The sequence below is a fragment of the Papaver somniferum genome, chromosome 3 (assembly GCF_003573695.1).
Source record: "Papaver somniferum cultivar HN1 chromosome 3, ASM357369v1, whole genome shotgun sequence".
Taxonomy (NCBI): domain Eukaryota; kingdom Viridiplantae; phylum Streptophyta; class Magnoliopsida; order Ranunculales; family Papaveraceae; genus Papaver; species Papaver somniferum.
In genome coordinates this window covers 16,427,477-16,441,804 of record NC_039360.1, presented here as the reverse complement: position 1 = coordinate 16,441,804, position 14,328 = coordinate 16,427,477, and the positions used below count along the sequence as shown (strand labels likewise).

Sequence of the window (14,328 nt, the reverse complement as noted above, 5' to 3'; positions counted from 1 at the left end):
GGCTAACCCAAACTAAGTCCGGCTACTTAGGTATGCGTACCCGTTTGCATACTTGAGTAGGTTATGTTCTAAAATCGGTTTGTTCATGAACTAAGACATTTATATATTAAGGAATGCATGTCTTTTGCAAACCGTGGCTATAATGTTCATGAAATTGTCGAAGGTGGGGACATTTGACCAGAAAAAGGCCTTGTGATTAAGTTCGTACAGGTCCCTAGTACACGCAGGATCGACTCTGGTAGTGTGTATATCAACTAGCAATGGTTACTTTGTCCCAACAATTTTCTATATAGATATGCAGCAATGATTGACACAGACAAAAATTAACATCACAAAAACCATTCATAACCCATGTTAGAGTGAGCGGCATAGTTTGAGCCCAAATGGTTTCTTTCATTCAAAACTAATAATACTATTAATTAGTGTATGTACGGTTTCTGTGTAATATTTATTTTGGGTATGTAGAGAATTGTTCTTAAAACTCTGAGGGAAGTAGAAGTTGTATTATTCATTCAAAACCCTTACAGGTTATTACAAACAGAGGTACTACCTATATGTAGTACTAACAATAATAACAACATACACACAAGATGTAATCCAAGTGTGAGAAAAACAATCATAACACTTCTTACAACTTCTCTAATCAAAGAGCTTTAATTAATTTACAAAGCGGCAGTCTTTCCTTATTTCTCCTTGATCTTTTCGCGTAAGTACTTCCACGATTCCCATGTTTATCATTGATCTCGCAAAATTTGCAAAGAATACATTATCCCTCTCAAACCTTCTGGCCAATGATTTTGAGAATCTGTTTGTTAGAAGTGCTGCATCAGATTGAAACACACCCTTGTTTTCATTGAGATTTTTGTAGTAATGGCCATCGAAAGATTCTGAACTACCAGGATCCATTTCTAGTACATTTCCGTTTGCGCCCGCGCATTGTGCTTTCAAGATATCCGCGAAAGCTGGGTCGATAGATGGATCAGTATCTCCATTACCTGTAAAATTAAACAGCCTCCTGGAAATTACACCGCAACGTGTGAGTCCAATGGTATGTGCACCTGACAAAGCTACGAGGTCAACAGTATCAAGTTTTTTCCGGTCAAAGAGTTCTTGAAGGGTGGTGAAGTTTGAAGAAGCAGAAGGCAAGTCTGCTACCGCCTCAGATGCTATAGAAACCGTTCCATCTCTTCGCCCTAGCGGTACTTTCCACATTTGTTTCTGGAACTGTACGCATATCGAAAGTAAAATACCATTAAGATAGGAAAAGGGGAAAAACATGACAAACATATTCATTTTCGTGTGTAGTGAACTGTGAGCTTACTTGGAATGAAACAGCATCACGGGCAGCCAACGCAAGGATATCAGCACAAGAAACTATTCCAGGGCATTCTTGCTCTAACCGTGTTTTGATTTCATCGATGACTTCGAATCTGGATAAAGATAGATTAGGTCTAGCTTGTTTCTCTACTGGAGCAGCCTGATTTGGTGTTGGATCTAGTAATAGAGATGCATCACATCCCTGAAAATAATTGTCATATTAGATTAGACGTACGGCATAACACAGCCATGCATAGCACTTATATGTAAAACATTTGAATTAATGCGTAAAATCTGCAAATTTGAAGATATTAGTATCTGCAGAACAGTGCAGAAATTATGGTAAATTATTGCTATTATTATCTGAAAAAGAGTGCATGCATGCGTACCCTAACAAAGCAGTCATGGTAATGAATCCTTAGTATTTTAGCTCCCAAGCTAGCGTCAGTTGCAGCATTCTTCCATGTAATTTCCTGTACTATCTTTTCGACATCGACTTTAGGGCAACTCTTGCGGTAGAAGTTCTTCATCTTTAGTCCATTAAGTCTCTGTCCATCACAAACCTTAAAATTTAGGGTTCCAATAAGAACAAAAAGCGTTAGTGTAACAAACAAGATAGAATTGCTTGCAAATCTCATCATTTTATCTGATGTTCAAATAACAAGTGTTGATAATGAACCAATGAGAAGAACTGATCTTAAGAGAAGTTTGTGAAGTTGTGAGTGAATTGGAACAACCCACAACAACTTCCTTTTATAGGCGCAAACTTGATTGATGATAAAGATTATAAAAATCCAATTAACTCTTGTTAGAAGTTTCATCAATTTCTTTAGAGTCGACCTTAAGCAATCTTATCTAAGTAGTTTAAATATCAGTAAATATTTTTATTTATTTTTTTTAACAATAAATATTAATTGTCAACTAATCATGAAAAATCAAAGAATGAAGAAAATTTGAATAGTCAAATTGGCGCGTTTTGTTGCCAATGCCATTCAAACAATCCTTTTTTTCTTTCATGGAGCACTGAAACATTCTTGAAACCTTCTTGAAAGTAGTCAATTGATTTTGAGAAAACCTTCTCAGTAGTAGCCTAGTAGAAGGGTTTGGCGGTTCGGCAAATTGGATTCATATTGGAGTATACCACACTTGCACCTCGAATTCTCGATCACAAGCAAAGGAATAACTCCCGCCAGCTTATGCCGGCTCCAAGAGTGCGCATCACCATACATCATCAATATCTGGTCAAAAATGTAATTCTAGTTGCTATCCACATACATAAGGACGGTGATCATGATCTCAACTCGATATAACTTGCATGTTGACCATATTCAGATAGCTAGCTAGCTCGCTTGCACACATTCAAAATATACGTAACTTCACTTGCATGCCGGATAGATAAACTCAATTATTTGTTGATAAGGCAATATATATTAAAAATTCAAAGTTGAACAACGAACATGATTTTATTAGTAAAATCTTGTTGAGGTTTTCGTGGATGTGTTTATTAATAGTAATCCACTCCCTGTATAATCAAAATTCTTTGATTTGATTTGTTAAACTATTGTAAGTTGCTACTAAGAAATTATCACCTATACTTCCCACGTCTCGAGGAGCTGCGCACGGATTATACATAAGAAATTATCACCTATAAAGTCCATCAATTTTACAACTGTATTTTGTCTCTTTTCTATCAGCTAATTTCAATTAAAAAACTGTGAAAATAGTATCACATCTGTCCGTGTAGTAATAACTTTGTCAATCATCCAGTGTCTTTCAAGGTTTCCATCAAACAGTGAAAAGAACGTTAACCTCTTTCTTTGCTCGATAAAGAAAGGTACATTAGAAATGGCAAAAGTCTGAAAATCTACACCAGATTATCAAGACGAATAGACAACAAAAGAAACCCAACATTATAACCCACTAGAACAAGAATCATTTTAAACTAAACACCAAAATTTTATTCATCCCGCAAGTCTATTTTTCCATTCACAACAGTTCTAGACAGACTGACAAACAGCAAACACCGTAAAAAAAAAAAAAAAAAAAAAAAAAATCTTTGTCTCCTTAAGGAAGAAAATAAGAGTGTAGTTGTTAGTACTAATCTATATCTGGCTTCTAATTCTTAAAATAAAATGAAAGAAGAAGTCATTGATCAAAACGGCGCAAAAAACACTTATCTTAATCTCGTCAGATCATTTTTTTTCTACTAATGCACTCCGGTTTGCAGCTCACATTTTATATCTAGTAAATTAGTTGATTTTGGCTTCAAAGAAAACGCTCGAATTTTGGAGGAATAAGTGTTGGAATGTAACATATTATAATATTTCTAATCACCGATTCTTGACTAGTCAAATCCGTATTCTTTCCGATGTGGTAGTCAAAGTTGAACTTGTGAGTAGCTTAATTAATTAATTAAATCTAGCTACTGTTTTTGACATTTCCTTTGGATAGCATGTCTGTTAAATTGTTAATCGACCATTTGGATGTCGAAAAGCTCTTAAAAAATAGGCGACAAAATATAGACATTGTCTGAAATGATCAAATGCTTGGAAGAACATTTCCATTTCTATTTCCATTTCTCTAGTATCTCCTTTTTCAGGTTGTATGATCTCTGACCTGTTCATTTTTGCTTACATTTGGAGGTAATCACATTTTATTGATAGTCATTGACCGGATATTTCAGAAGTCATTGTCTCAATCTGACTTAAGTAGCACTGACAAGCACTAACACTGCTCACAATCTCATTGCCAAGAGTTTAGAGTTGATACTACTAAAAACAAAAACAAAAATGAACAAATCAGAGTATAGGTTTACCCACACAACACAAACACTCCATGGTTGCTCAACCTTTCCAATTTTTTAGCATTTCTTTTTTCCTAGTCAAGGATTTTATTTTAGTTTTTGAAGCAAGGAGATGAACCCTCTTCTTCTTTTTTTTTTTGTACTCTTTCCGGTTACTCCATTCCACTCATTTTTCATTTTCGACAAAAGCACCCTATAAAGGTTTCGACGGACAAAATGAAGGAAAAGTTATTCGAAAATATTGAGAGCAGAGTATTACTAAAGATGGCACAAAACACTAATTTCAGACAAGAATTCTTCATGGTAATTTTACATTAGTACTTGTTACACTAAAAAAAAGTCATTGGCTTGAACATTTTCCCTGCACTTCCGGTCAAATGATAGATTTCTGCTTACCAGCAGAGGTTGAAGAGTTTTTTTACTTTCTCAACAACCAACTACTCACCCTTAATAAATCAACTTATAAATCTCCATATATTGAATAATAATAGCTCTAAAATTCTGACAACCTCATGTGTCTCGTTCTCACTTTATGGTTCGTTGATATTTACCTCAACTCCAAGACCTTCCATCAGCCCCCGGTGTACCAGAGATCCAACTATTGAAATTGGGAGTACCTGAACATTAAAATCAGTAGTGTTATAAAGACAAGATCTCCACACAACAAAAAGTCTGCCTGCCTACAAAAAACCCCCCTTCTGCCCTCCCTGATAGCAGCAATACACGAAGGGGGATATTAGGATTATTACCATGCATGCATATCACATTCGCAAAACTCAGCCCGTATTAAAACTTTTACTACCATGAATCAGCAAAAGTGCAGGCTATTGGATACTATGATTCTGTAAATCTTCTCAGTCAAATATTAAGAACAAGAAATTATAATGTCGGATGGGATAATTACTGACCTTCATTAGTAAGTTGGGAACAAAACCCTTGTACAGTGCTTTAAAACCATCATTTCTAATGGTTTTCTTGAATGCATCACACATGCCTGTAAACTCAATTGCTGCCTTGTTGTTACCATCACATGCAACGATTGATGAAGAATTTTTCCAACCCCCCATTTGCATTCTTCGATGAATAACATTGAAAGGATAAGCAAAGGTATGGCTTATGGCAGATGCAAAATCTTGAAAATATGGAATTTTTTTCTTTATTGCTGCCATCTCTTCATGCACTTCAGGATTTATGCCCTTCGACTTCGATTCTATGTACCTCCCTATCACGACTCTTTCTGTGCTTATACGAAAAGATTCAATGACAGTGATGTTCACGCCCATCTGTACCACCTGTTTTACACCAATAAGAGTGTAAATATGGATCTCAATAAGAGCTTGAGTAATCGGGAAATAATGTCTCTTACTGAGAGAAAAAAATTCAAACATGATTCCACAAATACCAAAGCGCACTGCGCTAGACCCTAAACAAAACTTTGTTCAACTCAAATTCTCATATCTGGTAACAATGACGGACACTAGCTTAGTAACAGGAGGCTTAAATCAACACAAAAGAAAAAGGGAAGAACTATATATACTTATTGAACCCAGCACATCAGTAAATAAGAAGCTAAATTGATGGCAAGCAGATAGTTAGAAACACTGTTAGTAAAGGTGAAAAAAAGAAGATCAAGGAGTGTGACGAGGGAAGTGACTTCTCCCAGAAGTCAAAATAAAAGCATCTAGGCTGGTCAGATGGATACTTTTTAAGCTTCATAAAAGTCGGGCATCTTCGTATCTCTATCTTTGAAGAATATGTGTCCTAAAGCTGTTGTGACGGTCGTCATACACTTATTGTGATATGTACGACGAAGCCAGGAGCGAAAGGAGGGACTTGAAACTTCAAAATGAGCCTCGGCAAGGCTATGCTACCATACAACTTTTTCAAGCATGTCCGAACAAGATATGGGCAAGAAGGAAACCAGGGTTTTCCCGCATGTAGACAGTCACTTCCTCAATTTATTAGCAACATGGCATTTGCTTGGAAAAAGTTAAGTCTAAGATGCATTGGTTGACTTACTAGTCCGATGGTAAAAGGAAGGCATCCTTTATATAAAGCTCGTGTGCCTTCTTCTCGGGCAATTGTTGATAGAGCATGGTATATTCCTCTGTATTGATATGGTGATTTTCCTGTCTGCATAAAGAATCAGTAGAAGGTTATGAAACTTAACCTCGTTATGGTACTACCAGGTACCAAAAAACCAGAATTTTTACCAAATTACTGAAAAAAGAAAATTCAAAAAGAATGTTCAGTAAGTACCTGGACAGAAAGCCTTCCCTGTACCATGTTCATGGGGTACGTTGCTGCCATTGCAATCACCAGAGTGCATGCTCGAAGTCCAGGGACTACCAAAATAGGAAGCTTAAGATTTTCTGCAAAAGATTAGCGGAAAAAAAGAGTTTAACTTATATTCTCCAAGACATCTTACCAGTAATAGTACAACCGACTAGTTTGACATTTTCAAATAACAGGACCCGACATGTTTGATTCTCTTTAAAGATCCTCTCAGGAAGTTAACTTCTTAAAGAAAAAAATGGCAAGGAGGAGCCACTTTTATGTCAAGGCACCCTAAACCTTCTCAAATCCACATAATAATTTTGAAGTGCATTAACATATTCTTCTTATTCAAGGATACAAGGCTTTAGATTTTAGCATTGAAATGCGAAAAAAAAAAAAATAGAATAACCATACCTTTGCCTGGCTGCTGCTGCTGCTCCAGCCAATGACGCCATATAGTCCTGTAACAAGAAATGATGTACTGAATAGAAGGGAAGAAATACTTGACTAGATAAATGACACACATGCCTAACTTGCACGAACGTCCTAAATAATATCCCAAAGTAAGTTGAGCACTTTTTAAAATCAGATGAGCAGCCTCAGTGATAAGTAGCATACAAAAGGATGAAATAATAAGAATTGATATGCTTTAGTAAATCACCAGTTATCAGATGTAAATCATGTAACAGTGTTTTTTTATAGAAATCCTGTGCAGATTAGTTTCAGATGTAACTAATAACATATGCACCCACTAATTCAGCTAACACTCCATAGTGCTTTCTGCAAAAACATATGCCGGTTCCTCAAGTAACCTGTTGCTTCCAGTGCTGTAAAATCAGATGAGCAGCCTCAGCGACACGTAGCATACAAAAGGATGAAATAATAACAATTGATATGCTTTAGTAAATCACCAGTTATCAGATGTAAATCATGTAACAGTGTTTCTTTTAAGGTATGATACATTGATAGAAATCTTGTGCAGATTAGTTTTAAATGTAACTAATAACATATGCACCCACTAATTTAGCTAACACTCCATAGTGCTTTCTGCGAAAACATCTAAGCTATATGCTGGTTCCTCAAGTAACCTGTTGCTTCTAGAGCTGTAAAGACCACTGAAGTTCACAAGGACCCGTCGCCCATTGTAACCGTTAACGCCAAGCTAGCCATTGATAACTATTCATTTAACTTAAAACTATACCTTGTCGCCATTATTCCAGATTTTTTTTACAGTTTCATGATGTAATATCTCATTTCTAAATGAACTAGAATAACAAAAGAAAACAGAAACTCAGGATGAGAATCCATTAATCAAACCATTGCATAATCCATTGTTCAATAAAGTTGTCGAATCATATCCAAGCACGAAAAAAAACAAACCATTCAGTATATATAAAACAGCTAATACTAACAAATGCAACAATGAATATGAAGCCCAATAAAAATTGCACCTTGCTAATGAATGAGCCACAACAACGGAGATTGTAGAGAATGACATGGCATACGCAATATAAGCACCATTTCCCTTGAATAATCCTCGAAAACCATCAGTTCTCCTCATATGTTTTAAGCCTTGAATTATATCTTTGTATTTTATATTTGTAGAGTTTTGAACCTGCATTTTCCAACAACCAAACAAACAATTAGGCTAACGGTCCAAAAATCGAGGCCTCGCAGTTTTGAAGGCACAAACATTCCCTTACGGAAAAAAGGACCACATTTTTACAAAAATTGGTGAAAATGAGAACTTCCAGAAAAGGGAAATGAAAACCTTAGAAAGTGAAAATTGACAACTTAGAAAATGAAAACGAAACCTTAGTAAATTGCATATTGTGGTCCTTCTCACTATCGAAAACATATGCGTGTGAAACAATGAGAGTTTGAGGTTTGTTTCTTTAGGCGAATTAAGGCATAACCAAATTATGTACCATGGTTAAGAAAGCAAACCAGGAATTAAGAACTCGCATCATTCCAAACAATATCCTAGTTGAATTGATAAGGACCTTCTCAAACAGTAAGACACTTCATGTGTGTTTAGCATGGCTTACGTTGTTATTATGAAACACAAGTATTGGACTAATCACAATTCACAGCACAGGATCTACTTGCCAACAAGAATGGGTAATTAGTAATTACTTTCAACGAAAATCATTATGCTCACTGTGATAACTTCTGAGACTATTATTTGATAGAAAATCTAAGCCAGAAGAATGTATCCTGTGACCAGACATGTTTGCTACTTGTAATACGAATTTGGATGGAATATGAAGGTGACATGCTGTCACGTATAATTCACGTGCGTATAAGTTCTTTTTAGAAGTTTTCGCTGATTATTTCATATTGTTGAACTGAAGTGAATTAAACTGAATTAAAGGGGACGGTTCTAAAGCATACCTCATTCACATATCTGTGCAATTATATATGCATCTTTCGAGTCCTGAGATGTAATTGATCATTTACTTTGAATGTAATCATGATTAAATTTCAATTACTAGACTTCGGTTATATATAAAACAGAAGTAGCAATTTATCCAGAAGAGTACCTGAAGCAATATTTCTAAGCGTCTTAAGGGAGCGACAGCAGTGGCAGATCTGCAATAGATGGACACAAAACAGATATGGTGACCAACACACGCATACCGAAGTAATAATAATCAAACCTCATTAGTTAAAATTCGGAATGCCTTAGATCCAAGAGAAAACAAAGATCATGACTATCCAACTCAAGCTTTCAAAAGAAATAATGCAATATTGTAGGGAATCATAATTTATGATCTTTGTTAAAGCAACCATCGAAGTTTTCAAGATATATAGTCCAAAATACAATCATGAACTTGCTTTTGGAACATCAAATACGAACAATACTGTAACTATACTTGTATATCAGGCAATACCCCATGAATTATCTGGTCTTAAATTCTATGCAAATACGAAATGAATTTGTAAAACGCAGCAGTAGTCGAATTACATTCCCAGGTCCATAACAGAAATTAACAACAAAATAAACTCGACGGCTAATGCATGTTATCTAGTATATCCCCATAAACATTACAAAGGATCCATCCCATGCAATGGAGGAGTTTGAGCATCCTATTCTGAATGTACTTGCATCCCCCTTTTACGATGAGGAAGATATTTACTGTTAAAAAATAACCAAAAGAACCGCCTTACCACTTTGTTTCATTATATTTGATAATCAAATCATTTCTATAAGAAAATCAAGCACATGCCAAGATACAGATCACTAAAATTTGAAAGCCACATCACCAAAGCAAAACAATCCATGAAATTAACACAAATCTCAAAACCCTATAGGGTTTAATTTTTCGCAATTGATGGAAACCTAGTTAGTGAAACGAATGGTTTTCAAACTTTTACAGCAATTAGCTAAAAGAAAACAAATTAATGAAATTCTACGAAAACGAAAACATTAAAGAACTTACACTGCCAATGCAACAGCACTAACTTTCCGGTTTCTTCTTATTCTCTGATGAGGAGGTGAAGGAGGAGGAAGACCAACTGGTTTCTTAAGTTTTCGTCTTTTTCCTCTTATTAAATCAACTGTTTCCTTCACTGTATCCCGGCCATCACTGTTTTCAAGCTCCATTAGAGAAGTCTAAGAATTGTAGTTTCTTCAGAGATGGCAAAAGATCTAGAAAATAAACCATGAAAATAAAAATAAACTGTATAGAGAAATTCATTGAACGCATTTTTAGTAAAACTCCATGAAACTTTTGAAAATGTACGAATTTGCATTGCATTTTTCATGACACAACGGTCTCTCGCTGCGACTGGGGGAAAATTAGGTGTAGGGTTTGGTTCAAGGTTTGAAAAACGGCCGTTTTTTCCGAAAAAACGTCTGTTATAACGCTCACGCCCATATACCGTGCCCGTGAGGCTCACCAACACGCTTACCTAAATAACACCGATAAATAGGAAAAAATGGCGTAATTTAGACCCGTTATAACCGTTTTCACACCTGTAATTGCCGTTTTTCTAAAATTAATATTTCAGTTTTTTCTTCTAAATAACATTTTAACATACGTTTTTTACACCGTATTTTCCGTTTTCATACCGGTTAAACCCGATTTTAAGGAAAAAAAATTTGAGTTGGAGAAATTCTTATACAATTTTTAATTTCAAACTTACAACTAAAATTTCATAAATAATCATTAAACACTTCAAATTTTATAAACTTACAATAAGTAACCTAGTGACAGTAGTGCTTGAAATTTTAAACTTAGACAAACCAACTTGTACCGGCATTTTTTTTCGACTTATTCAAGTATTTTCTGTTTTCTCGACGATTCTCAGTTGATTCCTCCTCCTCTTCCTCCGCCTCATATTGGTTCGCGTAATGCATTTGGCTGTCGTAGTTAACAGTATCGTCATCTTCATAACCATAGTCTTCTTCTTATCACATTACGATTATCTACTTCATTATTGATATTAATATTGGAATTATACTCTTCATTAATTCCTCGGGTATCTTCTTCTGGACGATCTTCAGTGTAATGAGAATTGTATATGGGATTTTCATTTTCATGACCTTGTGTATTGTCTCCAAATGTTAGGTTACCAAAGTCATAAACAAAGTTACTCACTGGCAACCTTTGATATGAGATTTCAACTTCTGGATCATGCCATTCGTATGGTGGAGGGAGAGGCTCTGGATTATTAGTTGCTTCCTCTTCCAATTCATTTAACCAATGTTCTTCCTGAGGTAAAACTGGTGTTTCATCATCCCCTGCTATCCAATCAAGCATATTTTCATCTGTCAGCAGGCTATGAACATCGTGGACATCGATGTTATGTCGCTTTGCTTTACCTTGAACTCTTTGCTGCTCCAATCTTAAATTGTACTGAACATATACCAAATCGTTTATTCTTGACGAAACTAAACGGTTGCGTAGTTTGGTGTGAATTCTTTCAAACACACTCCAATTCCTCTCGGATCCAGACGATGTGTTTGTCTGGCTTAGTATCTTTACCGCGATCCTCTGGAGTGATGGAAACTGAGCACCGTATGACAACCACCAGCTTACAGGATCACCTTGCAGAGCAGCCAATCTTGCTGATGGTGATGCAAATTGGCCTTGCATCATTTGCATTCTTCCCGCCTAAAAATATCAAAAACTGTGAATAGAAATTCATATAATTACGAAATTAATTGTTAATAAAAATTCACACCTCTAGCATGCATGTCGCTTGTTCTTGAGGGCTACTAATCATTTTTGATATAACTTCACTGAGACAAATTTGGGGCTGAGAAATTTCATTGTTGATGAGATTGGCTGCTGGGTTGTAGATATAATATGGATTCAGAAAATGCGCTGCAGCATGAAGAGGAGAACTCAACTGATCTTTCCATCGTCGGTTAATCACACCTACAATAGAATTATTTCGAGTTTTACCCAAACCCCTTTCTATAGTTTCCACACATGTAGCAAGTGCATGAAACAAATAACCCATGGTAGGTTTATCTGAATCCAAGAAACATCATTTTCAATAAAGGACCAACCATCATGCATGCATTTTGGCATGTGTGCCAAAACATCTCATTCAAAATAATGTTTTTCACATCTTTAGCCGTACGAGTTTTTCCTTCTGGCGAGTTCACAAATTCTTGGTCTACAAAAAGACTCTCGATTGCATTACGTTGATCAATGATACTTTTGATTGCGATAAAATTTGTCGCAAACCTTGTTAAGCCAGGGCGCAATAGATTGCGTCCCCCAGAATGTTGTCTGAATCTAGCAAGAACCCAACCATGATTATAAATAAATTTACTGATTTTTCTAGCTTCTGAAATCACACCTTTAACAAAGGGGAACTTTTCAGTATCTTCCAACATTAAATCCAACACATGAGCTGCACAAGGTACCCAAAAAAATGTACCATACTCTATGGCCAATCTCATACCTATTAAAAAAAATGAGAAATGAATTAATAATATATAAAAATAAACAACTGTAATTAAATTAAGTTGTAATAGTTACCTGCGGCTTTGAATTGGGATCCTTGATCAGTTACTATTTGAACAATATTTGTCGGACCAATATCTTCTATAACCGGTCTGAACAAACTCATCAAATACTCTGCTGTCAACCGATTATGCTCGATGTCAACGCTTTTCAAAAATGCTGTCCCATGGCCACTGTAAACTAAGAAGTTTACAATCGTATGGTTATTTTTGTTTTTCCAACCATCTGACATGAGTGTACACCCATACTCTCTCCAATAATTTCGTTGGACCGACACCACATCCTTCTGAATCCTTTGTTTTTCCTGCCTTAATAATGGGTTCGACAACTTATAGAAGACGGAGCTCTGTATGATTTTCCGAAATTTGCAACTGCATTGAATGCCTCGTGGTACTGAGTTGAGTTGGCCACATTGAAGGGAATATCATTAGCATAGAAAAAACGTCCAACAGAAGAATCAACTTTTTCCCGACATGTTTTACTTCTCCCAAAATTCGCCATGCTAGGTTGAGAATCCCTATTAGTATTATATTGTCCTCCCATATCTACAGACATCCTAGGTGCTTGGTGTGGTGTACGCATTGAAGAACTAGGTATGTCCATAGAGGCCAGTGGACGCTGTGATGTACCTTCTCCGGCATTAGTATTCTTACTTTTTCGTCCAAAAAGGTTCTTCAACTTCGATAACCCGCCCATTTTCTTTTGTGTTACCGGCGCTTGTTCTTCTTCATCTATATCATGCACAGGGTTCCACGGTTCATTTTCATACATATCTTGAATTTTGTATCTTCATATTCAGTTTCTGGTACTCGTTGTCGTTTTTCTTTGTTTCTGTCTTGCACCCATACTTTTGCTAAATTTTTAATCTCAGGTGGCACATGCATGCAGGGAGTAATTGTACCTCTTTGTTGTGCCAAATGCATTTTGAAACGTGAAATTCCCGCAGACACTTCTTTTTCACAAAAATTACACTTCAACTTTTTACCATCACTCATTACAGTACAATATGCATGAAAAACATCTCGTTTTGCAGATGTTGATCCTTCCATTATATTCTGTAAGTAGGAAATTTCACATAGCAATAAGTGACATACATAAATACAAGTTAAGTGGACATATTCCATCAATATAAAAATGGTTAGAGTAGCATTATAATTAGAAATCACAAGTTGCATTCGTAATTTACTCAACGTGGATATTAAAAGTTGAAATTAAGGATCGTGTAGCCTCTCATTTTTTCATGATTGAGAACAGGAATACCAACATACCATACATCAATTCATCATGCCATTTTTTTTTATAAAGAAACAATGATTTTTTATGTGCCAACTGATTCAAGTTGATGGACTATTTAATTATGAATATTAACATTTATTAAAACATTTCTTAAATAAATGATAATAAAATGAACAAAAAATCTATATTACTTAAAACATTTCTTAGATAAAAATGAAACATTTATTAAGTAAATATACGTTAATAGAATGAAACATTTCTTCACTTAACATTTCTTAAATATTTCTCAAACATCACGAAAGAAAAAAACATCGATATTTCTCAAACATCTATATTCACTACTCTAACATCATGAAAGAAAAAAACGATAATAAATAAATTAATAACGTATTAAATAATTATATCTCTAATTGAATGAAAAATCTACAAAAAATAATTAATATTACCTCTTAAACTTGTATTTGAGAAATTCAAAATGTAAAGCATTCCTTTGAGCAAGAAGCAGAGAACCAGAGAACCAGAGGTATTGATTTCATTTCAATTCTCTTCTTGTTATTTTAAAGCATTCCTTTGGGTAAGAAGACATAATATCTAGCAAATCGAAATATTCTTGAAACATTTGGAATCTCGTTGCATGCGTATATAAGCACAGGCTAGCTATGTCTTTGATCATGAAACCAACTACTCTTTTTACTTTTTTTTTTTTGTTTT

General features: G+C 35.3%; 2 protein-coding genes across 2 annotated transcripts; both read right to left on the bottom strand.

Moving 5' to 3' along the window:
* Window positions 1-482: 482 nt before the first annotated feature.
* On the bottom strand, window positions 483-2,053 carry LOC113360954 (peroxidase 24-like). The gene is made up of 3 exons (XM_026604367.1): window positions 1,707-2,053; window positions 1,322-1,519; window positions 483-1,224 (listed from the first exon to the last, which is right to left on the bottom strand). The coding sequence occupies exons 1-3, from the start codon at window positions 1,956-1,958 to the stop codon at window positions 658-660; spliced, it is 1,017 nt and encodes a 338-aa protein (XP_026460152.1). The 5' UTR covers window positions 1,959-2,053; the 3' UTR covers window positions 483-657.
* A 2,337-nt stretch (window positions 2,054-4,390) lies between these two features.
* Window positions 4,391-10,123, bottom strand: LOC113360953 (mitochondrial adenine nucleotide transporter ADNT1-like). The gene is made up of 8 exons (XM_026604366.1): window positions 9,841-10,123; window positions 8,941-8,989; window positions 7,849-8,012; window positions 6,812-6,858; window positions 6,380-6,492; window positions 6,140-6,253; window positions 5,029-5,412; window positions 4,391-4,737 (listed from the first exon to the last, which is right to left on the bottom strand). Exons 1-8 carry the CDS (start codon window positions 10,002-10,004, stop codon window positions 4,651-4,653), a joined length of 1,122 nt encoding a protein of 373 aa, XP_026460151.1. The 5' UTR covers window positions 10,005-10,123; the 3' UTR covers window positions 4,391-4,650.
* Window positions 10,124-14,328: the final 4,205 nt, after the last annotated feature.